Below are 21,148 nucleotides of genomic sequence, written 5' to 3'. Positions count from 1 at the left end.
ACCAACACTAGCCCCTCAACATGCCACATGTAACATTCTGTTCGGAACTGCCTCTTCGCCACTTACTGAGTTCCTACACTTGTTTCATCCCCTAGATCAGTGGTCGGCAAACCGCGGCTCGTGAGCCACATGCGGCTCTTTGGCCCCTTGAGTGTTCTTCAAAATAGACTTACAGCCCAGGCTGAAAACCGACTTCTGTGCATGGGCCATGAAGTTTCAATCGCACTGTACGTGCGCGCCCGCACGTGGTATTTTGTGGAAGAGCCACACTCAAGGGGCCAAAGAGCCTCATATGGCTCGCGAGCCGCGGTTTGCCGACCACTGCCCTAGATCAAGTCCTATCTTTTCTGAGATCTCTTATTCTATCAACTATCCTTAAGTTTTTACTGAATTTCTACTAGTTACAACCATAGAATCTTAAACATGTAAAAGAGCTCACAGACCTTCTATTTTCTCCCACTCCTATCCCACCACAAATGCTGTCCTCCTTAGACAGATTAAAGTTGTTCGATGCCAGAAATGTTATACTCTGGTAGTGCCCCAATGTTCTGTCCTTCAATAATACTGTGCTCTGCACTTTAACTGCTTTACCTCCATTAGGTATGGACTCCCAATCTACTACAATTCATTTCATAGTATATGTAGGCAATTTTGCACTATATATCTTGTTACACATTCCTCCTGCCACCACAATTACATGAAGGATGGGACATGGTATCATGTTTCTGGGACTCCCTGGACCTTATATACATACAAGTACTTAATTAATGTACATTGAGAGGGAGGTGAATAATTTTATCATTTCCTTCTTTCACCAGCTCTCCAAAGACAGTTGGTTCTTTGTAATGTTGCTGACTTATTTAAATGACAAAGTACATGCATTCATGACCTTTAGACACTGAGACTCACTTTTACTTGTTATTATCAAATGGGCAGCTTTACTATATTTGATTCCATAAGGTTTGTATATGATGTCTTTTTTTCTTTAAGACTTTTTAAAAATTTATTGCTAAATATAAAAAAAATTTTAAGGAACTGAAGTGGTTAAATTGCTTGAACAAAAGTAAGCAAACATATTGCCATTTTCTATGTGTACATTTAAAAAGTCTATGTATTGTTTAAAAAGCAATTGAAGGTTTCTAAATGCATTTTTATATATATTCTCAGTTTAATCATGACTATAAAACATGTTTTCCTTTGCCCTGGCTGGTGTTGCTCAGTGGTTAGAGAGCATCAGCCTGCACACTGTAGGGTCACTGGTTCGATTCCTGGCCCTACGTAGAGTGAGTGTGGGAGGCAACCAACCAATATGTCTCTCTCACATCCATGTTTCTCCTTTCTCTCCCTCCTACTCTTTATTTAAAACACAAAATCCAATGGGTAAAATATCCTTATGCCTTGGGTGAGGATTAAGAAAAGAACAAAATCCTTAGTCAAATTTTATTTTCAATTTAGATTTTAGTACCAAGAAAAACTCATTCAGGTAATTTAAAATTTTGGAGTGTACATCAGTAATAGTTCAATATTGAAAAAAAATTTTAAAAACACATTTTTAGAGGGAGAGATAGAAACATCGATCTACTGAGGATCGAGCCTGCAATCCAGGCATGTGTCCTGACCAGGAATCGAACCTGTGACCTCTTGGTGCATGGGTTGACGTTCAACCACTGGGCCACACCGGCTGGGCTGAAAATTTTTTTAGATAAAGGCACCCAATCTACTTAAGAGGTATTTTCAAATAATTACAGTATTCTTATATTTGCACACTTTTTACAACCACCAATTTGTAGTTTCCAGCTTCTTTTTGTGAATGTTTTCAATAACCAAAGTTAGGTCCCCTATGAATAGTAGGAGTTTACTAAGTTATATTTCCCTTCTGCCATTACCTTTTTTTGTACTTACCGGGTAAACCCAGCATTTAAAAAGCTATTTGGCAGTATGAGTCTCCAGGAAAGTACAGAGTCAAGTTTTAATTTAAGTAGTAGTCTATGGATTAATTCCCTGGGAGTGACAACTATTTTTATCAAGATAAGTATCTTAATAGAAGGTTATTCTTACAGTTCTCGTCCATTTCCAGACATCTTGAATCCACCAAAGGGACACTGGGCAGACACCATGCTATAGCAATTCACCCTGGAAAGAAAGAAAAAAGTATATTATAGATCATAATGAACCAATGAAATAACCCCTAAATCTGGAATTTTAGAAATTCAGTGAGTTCTTTAAGAATTCCATTGATTTCAATATAATATATTCATTGCAATAAGTATAAGTCAGCAATTTTCATCTCAAGGCATACATAAATTATTAAAATTCTATGGCACACCAAAACAAATAGGTATAATTCACTCACACTGGATGGTTGTTGTCTTTTTTTTTTTTTTTTTTTTGACAATCTAAGGGAAAAGGGGTAAGTGCCCCAGACTAAATAGTAAGGTATTGCATGTTTTAAAAATTCTTGTGGCACACTGGTTGAAAATCACTGGTATATGTATATATACAGCCTAGAAACAAATACAAGGGTACAACTCAGCATGTGGATAGCCATTTGGGTAGGACATATGTTCCTCAGAAGTTGTAGTTTGAATTATAAAAGATAGAATAGCTTGTATGCCATAGGACAAAGGCTTGCTAGAGACTGGAGTTTGTTGGCTGGGTTACTGCTGAAACTCAATAAGCTTTATAATTCTCCTGAGTTATGTGCTTAACAGGCTACAGTCCATTTTCTTTTGCAATGACAATATGTATCATGTTACTCAGTTCACTTTTTTCATTAATTGGTTCAATAACTGCTTAAACTGAGGCTTTGGCAGGAGGTGGATTTCATTATTAACTGTTTACTCCTTGCCATGTTTCTGAACAAATATAATTACAAAAACATGAGTGATTAGAACTAAAGAAAAAATTACGATAAAAGATCAAGAAAAGGGGAAAAGTGGGAATGTAGTTATGCAGGACATGAGCAAATTGTTTAGCTTTGAATTTCCTGGCGGTCAAAGTGAACAGTAAAATTTAATTATCTACATGACTCTCATTAAACATAAGAGGAAAACAATATTACATAAAGGAGGAACAATGTCCTTTTAAAACACTTTTCCTCTCTTTATGCCATTATGATAGGTAAACAATAGTGTGACTTCTAGGTAAATTGTATTATGCTTGGAAGAGTTTGGTTATTAATTGATCCTGAGATAATACTTAGACGTTTTTTCAGTTACAGCATTTGCTATCCATTTTTCAGAGTTCCATATTTTCGGTGGACCAGAGTTCTGATCCAGCCTCTCTTCCTGGAAGATAGTTCTTTAAATAAACTTACATTTTCAAAAGACAACTTGTCTCAGCTTTGTTTAATTAATTATTCTTTCAACTGCAAAATTGAATCATTAATTTGAAATTATGGGTAAAATCTCCAAAACTCTGGAATTCAGTAATTATCTGGAAAACACCAAGCAGTGACTATTTCTGGGACAATGCCAGAACATCGTGTTTTAAGATATACAGTAATAAGAATTTAGTCACCTCTGTTTTAATAGTAAAGAAATTTCTGACTGGGGATTCCCACGCCACTGTGTAGAATGATGTCATAATAAGCTTCCCAATCAGACAGGCATATAACATTGTGTGATTTCAAAAACCTGAAACTTGGTCTTTTTAAAAAAGCATTGGAAATGAAACTATGTTAGTGCTAGTAAACAGAGAACTGAGGAATACTGAGTTAGAGAAAATGTAAGTTCAAAATGATCACCCTTCCCAATTGATTCTTTTTAAGATTTCTTCTTGTTATAATGGGAGGTGCTATGCCCACAAACTCTGGTTTTGCCCCTCAGAACCTGAGTAATAGAGAGAAAGTTATCTAGCTTCTCTAAGCATGTTTTCCCCTCTATAAAAAGGGCATGGTTACATTTAATAGGGTTGTTTCAAGGTGTAAGATGATGTATAGAGTTGTACTTTATATGGTGCTAGATACATAGTAAGTCTTTAGTAAATGGAGATAATTTACTCACAATAGCAATGATGAATTTTATTAATAAATATATCATGGGATAATTCTACATTAGTCACTAGCCATTATAGAAAGAATCAGGCTTTTGAGTAGTGGTCCTCTATCCTGGTTACACATGAGAATCATGTGAAATCTTTGAAAAGTACTCCTCAAATAAAAGAGCTATGCCCAGACTCAATCACAGAGAGGGATATAATTGGTAGGTCTAATGCACACAATCCTCACCACAAATCAGTGTATGTTGAATGTTCCTCAGACGACTCTAATGCACAGCCAAGGTAGAGAACCACTGCTGTAGAGTTTAAAATAGGTCTGAATTTCAGCTATCATTTATTGTGTGATCTTGATCAACTATTTAATCTTGCTAAGCTTTCATTTTTTTTCACTGGTAAATTTAACATTCATAAGCAGCTGTAATGTAAAACAAAATAATGAATATAAGGAATGCAATGCAGTGCCTAGCATACATACTTGGGGCAAGCAATTTCAGGAGGCTGGAAGGAGTTAAAGAAAATATCCTTCCAAATTAGTAGAGGGTATGTGTGTGTTTTGTTTTGTTTTTGGTAACAACTGTTTTTCCAGCAGGCCGTGCGATTCCAAATGAAAAGGTTAAAAGTGACCTATTAATATAGTTATCATTGAAAAGCCAGTGTTTATAGGTTTGACTTACCACACTGTTCCGGCCTGCAGAGCAGAGGAGACTGTTATGGCTTTATCAAGGTCTTTGGTGAAGATTCCTGCTGATAAGCCATAGAAAGTATTGTTTGCTCTCTTGATCACATCATCTAAAGATTTAAACTTCATGATCTGCTGAACTGGTCCAAATATCTACACCACAAGAAATGAATGAAATAAATCAAAGTAATAGGTTAAAACTAAGTATTTTAAATAATATAATTTTATGCCTTATAAATCATACTAAATTAAGATTTTGCTTCTTGTTTCATCTGTAAGAATCAAGATGGTAGCTGCTGGAATGCTAGGTTAAAACGTGTTAAGATCTCTTTGTAACAAGATGGGATACAAATAGGCATTATTCGTTTTCTAGAATTGGAATTAATCTTCCAAGAAATTAATGATTATGCTTGAAATCATTAATTACAGAGTTGCTTTTCCATTTGGGAATGTTTTAAATTTTCTCCCTAGTTTTCCTCATCTTCCAAGTAACTACATAAACAAAAAGCCCAAGAAAGCAATGTTTGTTCTACTGGATACATGAATAGGCAATGATTGATAGTAATGTTTTAAATATCAGTTTACCATCAATTGAAGTATCAACTATTATATTGGTCTTAGATATTTTCATAATCAATCAAGTTAGGTGAAACATGAATTTTTGTTCAGATTCTACAATTCAGCCAAATCTTACTCAACTCACATACCAAACAGAATGATTAATTACTGCCAGAGCTTAAATCCTTATCCACTCCATACTAACCAAAGCATGAATTCATTGACAATGATTATAATCACAGCACAGGAAACAAATTCACAATTTGCTCCTTCTAGCCTGAACACTTTTCACTTTTGCTGAACTCTCTAGTTAGTGCAGCCCAAACTCAACTCACGCTGTATCTTACCTCCTGGTAGGAGAAAAACAACTGGGGTTTCTCTTAAAACGTAAACTCCTATATTATTGTTCCATAACACATATATTAAAAGTAAAGAGGGCTCCTCTGAGTGTTACCAGAATTTTCTTGGAAATGTCAATTAGAGAAGGCAAAAATCATAAAAGGATGGTTTTCTGATGTTCATCATTGCTCTAAGTGTAGGAGGGGGAAGCTATCATTCAGTAGAGGCTGCGTATAAATCTGAAGGTTATAAATCTAATGATATTGGCCTGTGAACCAGCTACTGTAATAGATGTGTTAATATCTTACATAATTTTAATTGAACACAGCATATGGCCCCAGGCTCCTACTTTTATATACATTGATTTCAGAGAGGAAGGGAGAGGGAGAGGTAGAAACATCGATGATGAGAGAGAATCTTTGATTGGCTGCCTCCTACAGGGTTAGGGATCTAGTCCACAACTGGGCATATGTCCTGACTGGAAATTGAACCGTGACCTCCTGGTTCATAGGTCAACGCTCAACCACTGAGCACCACGGCCTGGCCAGGCTCCTACTGTGAAGTAACACACAAGCTATTCTACCATGAATATTGTAGGAACACAATACATGCTTGAAATTGTTTTTTTTTTTCCTAGTTCTATCTGCTGTTAACCAAGATGAGCAAGAATGACAGATCTAATAAGACAAATATTTGAAGTCAGCAAATGCAAGTTATAATTCAGTGGAGGGCTGAACTGATGTGGAGAAAAAGAGTTGTTTGATTATCCGTATGCATTTGTGTTTTTTTGTTTTTCCTATTTCTTTCCTATTTGCAGATCGGAAATGCTTCCCCCTAATTTGATGACATTTTGGGAAAGAAAATAGATTCTCTGTCATTTCATAAACTTGAAATAAACATTTATTGAATGAACAGAATATGAAAAAAATACAGAGAAATTGGACCACTCATATATGGCTAATGGGAATGTGAAATCTATCAGCCACTCTGGAAAACAGTTTGGAAGTTTCTTAAAAAAACTGCATTTATCATATGACTCAGCTATTGTCCTCCTGGGCATTTATACCAGAGAAATGAAGACTTAGTTCACACAAAAACCTATACACCAATGTTTGTAGCAGCATTATCCATTGAAGTCCCAAATTGGAAACAACCCAAAAGTTCTTCAATGGGTGAATGGTTAAACAAACTGTGGTACATCATACTATGGACTACTACTCCACAATAAAAAGGAAAGACTATTCTTACATGCAACAACCTAGATGAATCTATATAGTGAGAATTGTGTTGAGTGGAAAAAAAGTGAATCCCAAAATGTTACATGAAGTATGATTTCACTTGTTTAACATTCTTGTAATGACAAAATTACAGAACTAGGGAATAGATTTGTGGTTAAGGGAAAGCCAAGGTTGGGTAGAAGGGACATGGATTAGGCTATTAAATGGAAGCATGAAGGTGTCATGTGGTGATGAAATGTGGTTCTGTGTCTTGACTGTTTCAATGTCAACATACTTGCTGTGATACTATCGTTTTGCAAGATGTTAACCATTGAAGGAAACTGGATAAAAGAGTACATGGATTTTTCTGTATTCCCCCTTACTACAGCAACTAAATCTACAATTATCCTACCTAATAATAGACAAATATGCAAATTGACCACACCTTCGCTACGCCCAAACCACGCCCACCAACCAAGCCATGCCCACCAACCAATCAGGACGAGTATGCAAATTACCCCAACAAAGATGGCGGCTAATTTGCATATCAAGACAGCTTAGAAAGAAGCCAAGAGATGCTGAAGGGAGCAAAGCTGCAGAGAAGCAAGCAAGCTGGGGGGGGGGGGAGGAGAAGGGAGGAGCGGAGGCGGGGTGGGGGGAGAAGGAAGGAGAGCGGGGCGGGCTGGCAGAGAAGGCGGGCCGGGGGACAAGGGAGGAGTGGAGGCGGGGCGGGGTAGAGTGCAGCAGGAAACCCTATTGCAGGATTTTTCCTGCAACGGGAACGCTAGTCTCAAAATAAAAAGCTTAAGTAAAAAACTGCATATAATTTTATCCTTTTCAATTATTTTCAAATAGTTTCTTTCCAAAGGAGAAAAAGCAACATTAAAGAGACAGTTTTCTATTACTTTAAGTCTGTGAAGGGAGCACCTAGAAATTGTTCAGCATTCTGATCTGTATTTGGCTGGATATTGTTGGCCTGCCCAATGAATTCCTCACTATTTTTACTCTTGATCACAACATTAAACCTTTATCAATAACAGAAATAAAAAGTAACATTCACTGAGAAAGATGTTCAGAGAGAGAATCGTCAAGGGACCCTGTGTACACACACGCAGACAAAATGTGGCAATAGAGGGAACAGAGCAGAATGAAACCATTTACCTCCTCCTTGGCAATGCGCATCTCATCTGTAACGTTAGAGAAAACCGTGGGCTGGATAAAGTAGCCTTTATTCCCCCAGGGGCCTCCACCGCATTCCAGCTTGGCCCCTTCTTTCTTCCCACTCTCGATGAGGTCAAGTATTTTTTCATATTGTTCCTTATCAATCTATTTGAAAAAATACCACATGAAAAGGAAAAGAAACTTAACAGCTTGTAAAGAAAATACATTGTGTGGCCTGTTACGGAGGGCTTCAGAACGCTATTGTTAAGTCAGACAATCAACACAGCGGACAGAGGCTCAGATTCATTCCTTGGGTATATTTTATTTTCATCTGACTTTTGAAGACATTTTTGATGCTATTTCCATGTACCTTGAAGATAGAGATTTGTATTTAGTATTTTTTTTTTTTTTACAGTTGTATGAGAAAAGCCTATCGGCACTGCAAGCACACGACTCATTTTTTTTTTTTCCACGCGAAGAAATGCCTGTTAATAATCAAGCACACTGGAAACTATAGTCCTAACTGAAATAAAAAGAGTGATAGTAGGAAAAAAGAACTTTGGTACTGGGTTGAATTAGAGATAGCAGTTGGAAAGAAGATGCTACGGGACTTTAGGAGGACTCCTGGACCTCTGTCTGGTTCTCCTCATTCCTGGTCATCCCTCATGGCTGGGTCTATGCTGACCACAGCCTGGACATCCTTCCCAGTTCAGGTCCCCTGGGGTAAATGTAAGTCTGGTTTTAATTTCTGGCCGATTCTGATTGTTGTCATCCCACTTCATTAAATGGGCCACATCTAAACATGTAACAAAAATCACAGAACTTTAATGGTTTGTTAAATAATATTTTTAATAGCAGAAAAATGAGTGCAGAGTTTTGTCTGGGAATACCTCCCCTTCACGCACCAGAATTGGCGCCACCTGTTGCCTCAATTCCTATGTTGGGACATTGAAGGGTGGGGTGACTCCTGGACTCCAAACCACTGGTGAAGACTGTTTTGTCTCAGGTGTGGCTGAGGTGAAGTTTTAAAGGGAAATCTTTGGAGATTAAGGAGTTACGGTGAGTTACCAGGCTAACTTGTCTTTTCTCACTACTTAAAAAAAATGTTCTTTATTTTCTTCTTTGATTCTGAAATCTCCCCCATCTTCCAAGGCCCAATAAAAGGTTTTATAAAGTTCTAACTGCACACAACCCAGCAACCATAGCCAATGAGATTAAATGCTATTTGAAAGTGGAAACCATTTTCTAAGATTGGCACAACATTCTGTACAATGTTGCTCAATGTTCCTCAGTGCACAATATTTAATTGAATATTCCAAAAACAAAATGTTTCTTCATTTCCATCAGATAAATGAAGCTGTAGTATTGGTTTAATAAGAGGTAATATTTAAATTACTGTATAATATTTAATACAACCAGGCTAAGAGGTGAGGTTAGTTAGCTCTGCCTGGCGAAGATATTCTGTTAATAAATAGTCAAAGATCCATGCACTTTCATACAAAGCTTCTCTGGCCTATTCCAATACATTAATCTGACTATGCCTCCAAAAATTATTTTTTTAAAATCTCATGATGTATCTTTGGTGACAATGCAATCCCTACTTATGCACTGGCATATAGAGGCTAAAGAATTATTTGTTAGAAAACTAATATGGTCACTAACTTCTAAAAATACAGGAATTTATATTTTAATGTATTGTTACTGACAATATGGTCAGACAACCAGCACTATGTTATGGCAAAATGTGACTCCAAAATAAATACAAAGTATAAAGGGATAATACTAAGCTACTTATTACCTTATTTGCCAGTTATTTTCGAGCTTTTATGTGTCTGAATATTTGGCATTGCGTAACTAAGATTTTCCTACTAGGATATCTTGCATGAATAGGAAACTACAAGACAGCCTTTTAACATATCTCAGCTATAAACTTTATGAGGTCGGGTAGCATAATCTGCTTCTTTTGGCATTGCCAGGTACCTGTCCCAGGGTTTTGCTGATAAGTTGGGGTTAATCAAATTTATCTTTGGCTTAGTGAGTAAGTCAATAACAGTGTTTTCCCCCCAAAATCAATACTGTGGAACAGTATATATGAATATTGTGAAAGAATAGAGCCTCTGAGCTTAATGTGTAGTCTCCAGAGCAGGATTTCTCAACAGTGGCCCTACTCACATTTGGGCCAGAAAAGTCTTTGGTGTGGGGCTCTCCTGTGCATTGTAAGATGTTAAGTAACATCTCTGGCTTCTACCCACTAGATGACAGTAGAACCACTCCTTGCCCCTAGTTGTGACAACTGAAAATATCTCAAACAATACTAGTTGTCTCATTGGTGGGAAGGGGCCTGAAATTCTCTGTTCTAGATCAAGATCCCAAAGGGCAGGAGTAAGTTTAGAACCAAAGGTCCAGGAGCTTCCGTAACAGACAATCAACAAAGAACTGGGCAAGGAAGAGAGAAAAGTCACCTTTGGATAAGAGAAAGAGTAAAGAAAGAGACACTCTTATTGGTACTGGTTCTAGGAAGACAGAAGAAAAGGGGAACCCTAGAGGAGTGACTGGCTTTTAACTACTAAGATGAGAAGTTTGCTACAAACCCAGGAACTCAAGACCTTTTAGGACATTGGTGTCACCATTAGAGCAGCTGAAAGCATTGGAGAGAATTCAGAAACGTGCTGGGTGCCTCTCTCTGTGGGATGGAAGCTGAGACAAAGGATTGATTCTGAGGAAGAACTAAGTGATATAATTGTTTAAGAAATTCCAAGTGGACAGGAAACTGTATATAGAAATCAAGAGGCGTGCAGATGGAAGAAAACAAGAAATTTATATCATTTGTTATTTTCCCTCACATCTTTAATTCCCAACATGACTGTTAAACTCTTAGATGTAAACATTGTTGGGAGTTAGATGAATTGTTTTTTAAGTCATACAGTTATAATATTGTCACCTAGGAAGATAGATATCTGGGAAGTAATGCTATTCAATAAAACTAGGCCTAAAGAGGACACTTTATCTTGTCCACTGAAAAGAATATTCCTTCATTTATACACTCACCTGAGGGCCTTGATTGACTCCTGGGGTCAGAGGATTTCCAAGAACATACTTTTTAGCCCGCTCAACACTCCTTCGAACAAACTCATCATAAATGGATTCTTCCACAAAAAGCCGGGATGCAGCTATACAACATTGGCCCTGGTGGTAGAATAACCCACGGTGTGCAAATTCAACAGCGTTGTCCACTGCAAAGAAGACATTCATGTTAAAGAAGAGATATTTTCTAAAGGTGATACATTTTTATACACCTTTCTTAAAGGCAATATGGTGTTACAGAAAAATCATGAGTCATGTAGTAGTCAGATATTGATTCAATATACTCCACCTCTTATCAGCCAGGTGACAAATTAACCTTTCTAATCCTTTCTGATTCTGAAATGACAGCAACAAATAGTAGAATCCGAATAAATGTGGTTTTTGGCCTTAGTCCAATATCTCTGAGGGTATCTCACTCTTTTTAATCTGATACTAATATTTAAAGGTATGGGATTTAAAAAAAAACATATTGTGGCTCCGAAATGTAAAACCATTAGTTCATCTACAGTTCAGCTGGGAGAATCGTAAACTATTCCCAACCAGAAAGAAAGAGGGTCTCTGTTAGACTTACCTAGATTTATCACGTTAGGACAAGTTAAGAGATTTTTCAAGAGTAATTCTGGACTCTGATTAAGGCCTTACACTTTGACGTTATAAGCAAACCCCTTTGTAAATTTCAAGTTCACTGGATGACATTACCAGACACCAGAAAGGATGAAGAGTGAAAAGTTAACAAGTGGCTTCTACTCACTGTCTGCGTCAGCAAACACAATGCAAGGGCTCTTTCCGCCAAGCTCCAGGGTCACCCTCTTCAGATTGCTTTTCCCTGCAGCTTCTTTGATCATTTTGCCAACCTGAAATGGAGCGTTACAAAAGAGGAGGCTTACCCTGCTCTCATGAAGGCAGGCTTTTTTAGCATTTTACATTTATATGGCTGGGGCCCTGTTCTTTAACCTTCTAGAAGGCCCACCTGGAGCCAGAGAGGCAGAAAAGTTAGGCTGGGCCCGTAACAACATCCAGGGAAGCTGAGCTGCTGGCCTTTCAGAATGTTCATGGGAGAGAGAGCCCCAAATAAGGAGCTAAGGGGGAGGCTCTGCTGTTTAAGTTTTATAATCTACAGGGTAAAATTACATTTATTCATACAAATCATTGTACCCTGATTTATATTTTCTATCATAAACTGGACCTAACCATATGCCAAGGTCTAACTGGTCATATTTCTCATCAGGGAGAGGAATGAGCACACTGAAAACAGCTCACTCCAGTCCTTCTGAGTTGGTAATAGGTATTTCGTTTCATCTCAACCACATCTGCTTATGTTCTATAAACATGCTTGAAGGTTAGAATAAGGAACAAATCATTAAAAAAGAACTTTTGTTTTAAGGAAATGTCGGCTTAAAAACAGTTACATAAAACACACTTCTGACAGCTGGAGATGCAGACCTTCTTAACGACTGGCCTAAGGAAATGATGTTACCTCTGTAGATCCAGTGAAGGCCACTTTGTCTACATCCATGTGAGAAGAAATGGCAGCCCCTGCAGTCGGCCCATACCCGGGGACAATATTCACAACTCCAGGAGGAAACCCTGCCTGAAAGGTGCAAAGTAAAACAGTTATCACAGAAATGAGAAGAACATGGGATCGAAGCTGCCACTCTGTGTTAACTTTATGAGCTTCCATATCAAACAAGATTCACTTAAGTGGTTTCACTATTATTATTTCATTTGTTAGCCCACTAAAATAACCTCAAGCGTTGGTTGCATTGTTGAGGGAACGTTTCTTCTCAGGGTAAGTCCATGTTTGACTTTTATAGATCATTGCTCCAATGATGGCTGTTTCAAATTGCATAATAGCAATACAAAAGGATAGTCTGTATAGAAGTGTCTGGTAAATTACTCACATAGAAGGAAAACAAAAATAAGAAGCTAAAGGGATCCCACATTTTAGTTTCTACCTGTTGATTGTTCAGGGCATAACAACTGGGTTACAAATTCCCATTGGCATTATGTGATCAGTACAATGTTAGATAAGAACTATCATCCATTCATGGTTAAGGCTCACAGATTGATTTTATTCCTAGTTAAATAATTACCAGGTAGAAAACAGTGTTGCAACTGACATGGGCACATTAAAATTTTGTGTTATATATATCACAATGCCTCGTTTGCTTTAAATTTTATTTTTCAATTACAGTTTACATTCAATATTATTTTGTATTAGTTTCAAATGTACAGCATAATGATTAGGTAATCATATACATTACAAAGTGATCCCCTGGTATTTCAAGTACCCACGGCACCATACAATTATTGCAATATTATTGACTATATTCCCTATCCTGTGCTGTACATCCCTGAGACAGTTTTTCAATTACTAATCTGTATTTCTTAATCCCTTCACCTTATTTTCACTGAGTTCCTCAACCCTTCATCTGCTTTCTCTTTTCACTTTTTAAAATTTGAAGTGAAGAGTCTTTTTAAAATATGGGTTCAGTATTCCTAAATTTATGTTCCTAGTGTTCAAGAAGGTACATTTAGAGGAAGCCACAATAGAAAAGGGAATGTCAACAGATCCCCTAGTGAATAGATGTGTGTAAAAATAATGTGGCTCAACATGACAAGCAAGCATTTTGGCACAGAGGCCTCCAACCTGCGGATGAACTATTTAGACAATTTGCAGAAACTCCAGACCATTAATGGCAGTTATAAACCAATGTGAATTTCAACATTTTAATGAAAATTGTATCAATTTTAATATGAATTTCCATTCATGAGAGTTGGGATAAGAAACAAAAAAGTGATCATGAGGCGACTGCTTGACATGAAGCCTCTGAGTCTGGCTCCCTGTCTCCCTTTGGGCAGAGGTTCATTTTGGTTGCCTGCCCGCGGAGCTCCCAGCTGGCGGCCATGCTAAATGTGTCTGCACTGGACAGGAGCCATTGGCAAGTAATGCAGTTTACAGTAGCAGCAAATGAGGTCTTCCTATTGTAAGGCAGGACTCCTGAGTCTTGTGCATATTTTGATTTAGGAGACTTACCTCTTTTATTAAAGATGCCACGTGAAGAGCAGTGAGAGGAGTTTGCTCTGCCGGTTTGACAACCACTGTGTTTCCGCAGCTGAGGGCAGGCCCTATTTTCCAAATGAACATAACCAACGGGAAATTCCACTAGAAGGCAATAGGAAACAATAGAGTCTTTGAATTGCTGAAAGTCACACTCACTAATCTGACTTCTACATTATACACTTCCTGTAGATGTTAAATAATAATTGTAGTAGGTTTGTTTAATCATCAGGAGTATTCTGACTAAATTATTTGCTGAACGCAACTCATAAATGCTAAGAAGGTCGGAAGAAACTGGACACAGAAGAGGAGCAAGAGGGGGCCACAACATATCAAGTGCTGTTATCCTGAGCTTTTTCTACCAGGAGAAAAAAACAAAACACCAATGCATGGTTTGGAAATCAAGCATTACTACGAAACATATTATAAGTTATATGTAAGTGTTTAAAAATGTGATTATTCCTCTGTCTGTATGCAGATCATCTATTATAACTATTTACCCAATAATATTAATTAGTAGCATTTATTTCTAAGACAAATATCTTGTTCAAGACAAAGCAGTTTAGGGTCTGAAGGCTGAGAGCTTGGTTCACATTTTAGTTCAACCACCAACCAGCCCTGTGAATTCAGATGAGTTGCATGCTCTCTCAGCATGAGTTCATCATCTATACATGTTGATACAAGTCATCTCTATCTCAGAAAGTTGTCCTGGAGATTCACGGAAAAAGTGGGCCAAATACTTAACACAGTGACTGGTTCATCATAAGCGGGCCGTAAATATTAGCTATTAGTTGTATTTGAGATTGTGTTGTTTATGGATTTTATTGGAATTTTTGAACTAAGAAGAAATTTCACTCAAAATGTTGATACGTATACATTTCAATCTCATTGAAGCAGAAGATAAGTCATTGCTACTTCCTCGTCTAGGAACTTTGGGGCATTTTACCATCGTTTTATTTGGCCTTTTAAAATATGACAGTTAAAATGCAATCTAATTAGATAGTTTCCTATTTGTGGGGCTTAAAAGAAAATCTTCATAATTCTGCTTTGAAATACTACTTTCTCTCTCAGGAATTTGAAGTATCAAAGCTTCTTATGTAAAGTGAGGCTATATTCCATACAGTGCTCCGATAGTTTCTTCCATTTTAACTTAAAAAATTCACTCAGGATTTGAAAAGAGTATATAATGCTGCTTTTTAAAAACAGAGTCTCAAAAAGAGTATATAATACAGCATTTTAAAAACAAACCATTGAGTAAAAGGTCAAGTTTGTTGATGCTGTAATACTGAAACACACTCAAGAGATATGCAGGATATAGATAGATTTCTGGATTATGTAATTCATTTCCAAGGAATTCAGTCACAGGGAGATACAAGTTCAACAGTTACTACATTTGTCACACATTTGGCAAACATCTAAGCATCCATTTGTGCTGGAGAAAGCCTCATTACCAAATGAAATACAATTAGAACTCATTTTCTTTTTAAGATTGAAAATTAAATAGGAGACCAACTTACAGGAATGATTTGGCCACACACACCAATAGGCTCATGTCTTGTGTAAGTAAAAAAGTCTCCATCTAGAAAATAAAACACATCATCATTTATATATAATGTGACTGACTTCATGAAATGGTAATTTGGGGCTGATGTGGGAGAAGGTATAGACAGCAATAATAAAACAAGAAGATATCTCCAACTATTTGCAAAATAAAAATTTGAGCTATCAAATAGCAATTTTTAAAATTAAATCTTTATTACTGAAAGCATTCCATATGTCTCCCTTTTCCCCCCCATTGATCCCTACTAGCCTGCCCCCAACCCCCACCCCAGGCCTTCACACCCCTATTATCTGTATCCATGGGTTATGCATACATTGCATACAAGTTCTTTGATCTCTTCCCACCCCTGCCTTACCCCTCTGAGGTTCTACAGTCTGTTCCATGCTCCTATGTCTCAGGATCTATTTTTCCAGCAGTTTATTTTGTACATTAGATTCCACATTTGAGTCTTACATAGCAATTTGAAATGAGAGAAACCATAAAACTGAATTAGGCCAAAGCCAAAATGCAAAATTGGAAAAGATCTGAAAGACACTTAATTCTCGCTCTCACCATGCAGGAGGGCTGTTTTCTAAAGCATCCTTATTCTCCAAGTTTCCTTTCTTTCATAAGAAAGGAAGTAAAAGGCGTGTGACTAAGAAAAGGACTATTAAAGTTCTGTTTCTGGAAGCTCTAAGTTCTACCAGTAATGATGGAAAAATTTTTAAGTAATATAATTTAAACAATAGTAAAATTGAAAAGCAGCAGAATTAAAAAAAAAAAAATCTCAAGAGCAATAAATCTTTCCTACTGGCATGTCCTATTTTTTTTTTTTTGCCTACCAAACAATAAAAGCAAACTCTCTTAATCCATGAAAAAAAAAATGTCCAAAGTACATTTCTTTTCAATCTGGACTTGACTGCTTTATATGCCTCTGAGTTTGATGTGGTTGTCCTGAGGTTAAACTGTGCTGTGTATTCTCTGGCCTTGTTCCCACAAAAACTTCCTGGCTATCATAGCAAGAAGGCTCCTTATCAAAAGCTATTGGTACTTTAACTGACTTCTCCCATTTTGTCAAAGGGTTAAGTAAGAGTTTCTAAAATAGCCACATTTCTTGGTATCACCAGGCTTTCACTCTCCCCTTTAAACTTCCTGCTGGGTGCTCTAATTACATTGGAAATGCCCATCAGGGCCAGCCCTGGAGGGCGCTGTATTTCTATAGTCAGTAAGTTTTATATGAATCAACTTCTACCCATAATGTCTTCCAAAATGATGCTTTTTAAATATTCCTATCCCATCATGTGCATACTCTACTAAAATACTAACACACAAAATATTCACTCGCACAAATTCTCAAATCAGGCTATAAAAACAGTCCCATGTGTGAACTGGTTTGTTTAATTAACCTTTTGTAACTAAGCTAAGTGAGACCAGGCACAGAGGATCCTAAGTGACTCACACATGATATGCAAAGTGGCTTAAATAATTACAATTTAGAAAGGGTCTAAGTGCCTCTAGGAATAACCTACATAAATAATTTCAGTGGCCCTCTTTGAAAAGTTTGGACCCTTCAGAAAAGTTTGGACCCTTAGAAAGAAAATTGCCTTAAGTCAGTAATTCAAGCATAATAATGTTCTCACTTTAATATTTTCTAAAATATCTATAGTGTTATCTTCTTCTGCATGGATTATGCTGAAACAATTTTAAAAGCCAAATGATGAATTGTAGCTGAACTTCCAGGTTCAGAACTGCATTGTCTCAAAGTCGGGAAGACAATAATTTTGCCTTATTTGGTTGACATCTTTAAAGGGGGTGTTTGGAATTATTCAGCTCTACAGTAATCTCCTCAGAGCTACTTACCAATAGGTATTGTGCGGCCCTGGATCTTGTCAGCCCACCCTGCACAGTAGCGCAATGTCTTTATGCAGCCTCCTAAATCCATCAGATATGCACTGGAAAATAGTTTTCCACCATTCATTGCCTCCATTGTCTGAAAAAAAAAAAAAAAAGATCAAACCTCAAATCTAGACTTCTGTAAATTTTTAGATTAAAAATACATAGTTAATATTTTGAATAATGATGCGCTAGTAAATTCTGGAAATAGAAGTCATCTTGTTTACTAGTAACCTCCTTAAAAAGGAGACTGAAAAAGGAGGTAAGATGACTTGCTTTGATTTGCTTAAGGTCACATAGCAAGATCTAGATAGAAAGGTTAGTAAGATTCTGGTTTCTAAACCCCAGTGCTCCTTCTGTCCCATTCTGAATGTCCTCCAACTCACCAGCTTTCTAGGAAGTGGTCACAATTTGATACACACACAACCAGTCTCCTTAGACAGTTCAGGGTTCCAACAAGACTTCACTTGTACAATACAAATGTGGCTGACAATTTAGTGTCAGTGGTTATTAGTAAAGCTTCAATATTTATTTTTAATTTTTGCATTCCATCTGGATAGAAGCAATCAATTCACACAAAGTTAAGAGGTCCCTGGATCTTTCATCTATGAGTTTCTTCAGAATTTTTAATTGTGAAACTCCCAGTTTTGCCGCCATTATCATAGTTATTGGGTTTTTTAAATATGTTTTTGTTGATTTTCAGAGAGAGGAATGGAGAGGGAGAGAGAGGTAGAACCATCAATGATGAGAGAGAATCATCGACCGACCGCCTCCTGCATGCCCCACATTGGGGATCGAGCCACAATCCGGGCATGTGCCCTGACAGAATTGAACCATGACCTCCTGGTTCATGGGTCCATGTTCAACCACTGAACCACACTGGCCGGGCTCATAATTATTGTTTTAATGGTCAGGCTGTAAAGTTCAACATTTTCTAGTCTAGTGTCCTAGCATTATGGGATGACCTCTCTCCTCTTTTCCTCCCTTCCTTTGGAATTTAATGTTCTCTGGGGCAGGAAAGTACAGGTGATAAGCTATTAAAGCTTCTCCTCATATATAATCTGTCTCTGCCTTATATTGCACACCATCTCAAAATTCAATTACACATGACTTTTGTATGCCTATTCTATTTTCCCCCTGAAGATCTTACGATGAGGAAAACAGTCAACTCTCTATAATCCACATATCAGATAATTTAGAGAAGCCAATTTTGGCAAATTCTTTCCTCCTATAGGACATTTTGGTTAATGTAGTTTTATTTTATATAGCTTCTAATTGCATAGTTTTATATATTCTGAATCTTTGAGTAATAAATTGTGTTTTGAGGAACTATAATTGCTAATGTTGACTTTTTAAACAAATGCAGGCCTCTTTGTTACTGTTTGTTAAGAGTCTAAAAGTAATAAATATTTACTCTGGAACCTGATCTTGTATTGGTTTCTGTTAAATTGGCTTCACTGTAACACCCAATTGAGAAGAAAATGAGGAAGTAATCGCCCCCATCCATTTTATGTGCTTACTCATCTAACTGTTAAAATGTTTTTTAAAAAGTAGTATACATAAAATAATTTTTATAAACACACGAATAATTGGATTTTTTTCTTTATTCCTCACCTTTTCACCTGTAAAAAAACACATAATTTAATCAAGATCATTGTAAGCACATTCATTTCAGGAAGGGAAAAGGGGGCCATTTATTAAGTGTCTTGGAGGGCTAGATTAAGGAAAAATAAGATTTAGGAATATTTTAGGCACCTTTAAAAAACTCTATAAGATTTTCTACTCAAAGAGGTCAGCGGTCAAATAAGTTAGAGAAATCCAGTATATTTTTCCAGGATATCCACACTACATGGTAATTGTTAATCACTCAGAAATTCCAGAGTGCAGGAAAGAAATTTGTTTAATTTGGTTTAACTCAGGGTTTGCCAAAGTTTAGACTGTAGAATCTACTCTTGGAGTAGAAGTTAACATCATCCAGAACCAGAGTACAGATTTCTATCTAAAAACAGACTCAATGGTAATGTTCCTATATAAGAGCTGGTAGATAAAGTCTCTTTGATTTCTTTGTAGAGAGCATGTAGTGATCACCAAAATCAAAACAACTTGCAATCTAAACAATGAATGCTTTCTAGAGGTCTCACTAGCTGCCTGGTCTGGTTAGTACTCACTGCCAGCAGCAGACGATCTCTTTCAATTAAGTCCGCCAATTTGTACAGTAGCCGTCCCCTGTCTGAAGCATCCATAGTACGCCAGGGAGAGCCAATCTGAAAAGCCTGTCGTGCGGCCTTCACTGCTTTGTTAACATCCTCCTGCAAGTCAAAGGCAATTCAATTCAGTAGGTTAAACATATTAGCAAATCTGGTGGCAATCTATATATATATATATATATAAAAGCCTAAGAGACCGTTAGTCTGTTCGACTGGTAGCTATGATGCTCACTGGCCATCAGGGGGCAGACGCTCAATGCACAGGCATGGAGACATGGAACAGACTGATGAATCTCAGAGGGAAGGGGGGAGGAGGGACAGGAAGAGATTAACCAAAGATCTTATATGCATACTAGAGGCCCAGTGCATAGATTCATGCACTGGTGGGGCCCCTCGGCCTGGCTTGTGGGGATCAGGCCAAAACCGGCAGTCCGACATCCCCCAAGTGGTCCCGGATTGTGAGAGAGTGCCAGGCCGAGGACCCCATTGGTACATGAATCCGTGCACTGGGCCTCTAGTAAGCCTATAAAACAGACTAAGGTGCCTCACAAGCAGCCCCAAAGTGTCTTCCTCAGCTCAAAGTCTATCACATTGTATCAACGCAACTACTGTACATTGGGATTACACCTGCTGCCTGATCTTTAGAATGACGAGTTCCCCACACATAGTTCATGCTTGATTTTGTAGGGCATAAATATTATAATATTTTAAGAGTTGCTCTCATTTGAGTACTTGCCCTATGTCAAGGAAGGTTCTAATTACCTCACACATATTAACTCATTTCATTCTCAATAATTTTATGAAACAAATATGTTCCCCATTTTACAGATGAAGAAACTGAAGCAAAGAGAGAGAGGTGCCCAAGGTGAATAGTTGAAAGTGGCCAAACCGAGTTTTACACAGAGCCTGACTGTAGAGCCTTTGCTCTTCACAAAGTCTTTATAGTGCTGTGGTGACTTGGTTACCCAGAGCTCCAGGAAAAGTTTAAGGTCTAAAATGGTGATTATCCTCTTTAATCTCCGGGACGCTACGGTCTGTGCATTCTCTCATGAAGAACCTATTAAACCAGGGGTGGAGAACCGTTTTTCTGCCAAGGGCCATTTGCATATTTATAACATCATTTGCAGGCCATACAAAATTACCAACTTAAAAATTAGCCTGCTATATTTGGTCAAACATTTAATTAACTCACCCCTAATGCCTTGACAGGGCCAGACCAAATGATTTTGAGGGCCTAATAAGCCCCTGGGCCAGACATTCCCCAACCCTGTATTGAAGGGTGAATAAGAACTTTCTTTTGCTGTTGAAGATAAAACTTTATAAACATATTGCTCATTCCTTTTGTAATCCCAATGCGCAGTGTAAAAAAAAGGCATACAGGCATACAGGTAGTGAAAATGGCACAGAGAG

At 37.5% G+C, this 21,148-nt stretch overlaps 1 protein-coding gene across 1 annotated transcript in view; it reads right to left on the bottom strand.

Annotated features, from left to right (window-relative positions):
- The window catches only part of ALDH1A1 (aldehyde dehydrogenase 1 family member A1), a 43,600-nt gene that overhangs the window by 3,164 nt on the left and 19,288 nt on the right, over positions 1-21,148 (bottom strand). The window contains exons 3-12 of the mRNA XM_079790671.1: positions 19,700-19,840; positions 17,499-17,628; positions 15,616-15,677; positions 14,075-14,203; positions 12,515-12,628; positions 11,789-11,891; positions 11,002-11,186; positions 7,954-8,118; positions 4,674-4,831; positions 2,059-2,133 (exon numbers count right to left, since the gene is read on the bottom strand). Of these exons, the coding sequence (XP_079646797.1) occupies positions 2,059-2,133; positions 4,674-4,831; positions 7,954-8,118; positions 11,002-11,186; positions 11,789-11,891; positions 12,515-12,628; positions 14,075-14,203; positions 15,616-15,677; positions 17,499-17,628; positions 19,700-19,840 (1,262 nt within the window). The remainder of the gene's footprint in view (positions 1-2,058; positions 2,134-4,673; positions 4,832-7,953; positions 8,119-11,001; positions 11,187-11,788; positions 11,892-12,514; positions 12,629-14,074; positions 14,204-15,615; positions 15,678-17,498; positions 17,629-19,699; positions 19,841-21,148) is intronic.

This window comes from Cnephaeus nilssonii, assembly GCF_951640355.1.
Source record: "Cnephaeus nilssonii genome assembly, chromosome: 14".
NCBI lineage: Eukaryota > Metazoa > Chordata > Mammalia > Chiroptera > Vespertilionidae > Cnephaeus > Cnephaeus nilssonii.
This window is presented reverse-complemented; position numbering and strand designations above follow the sequence as displayed.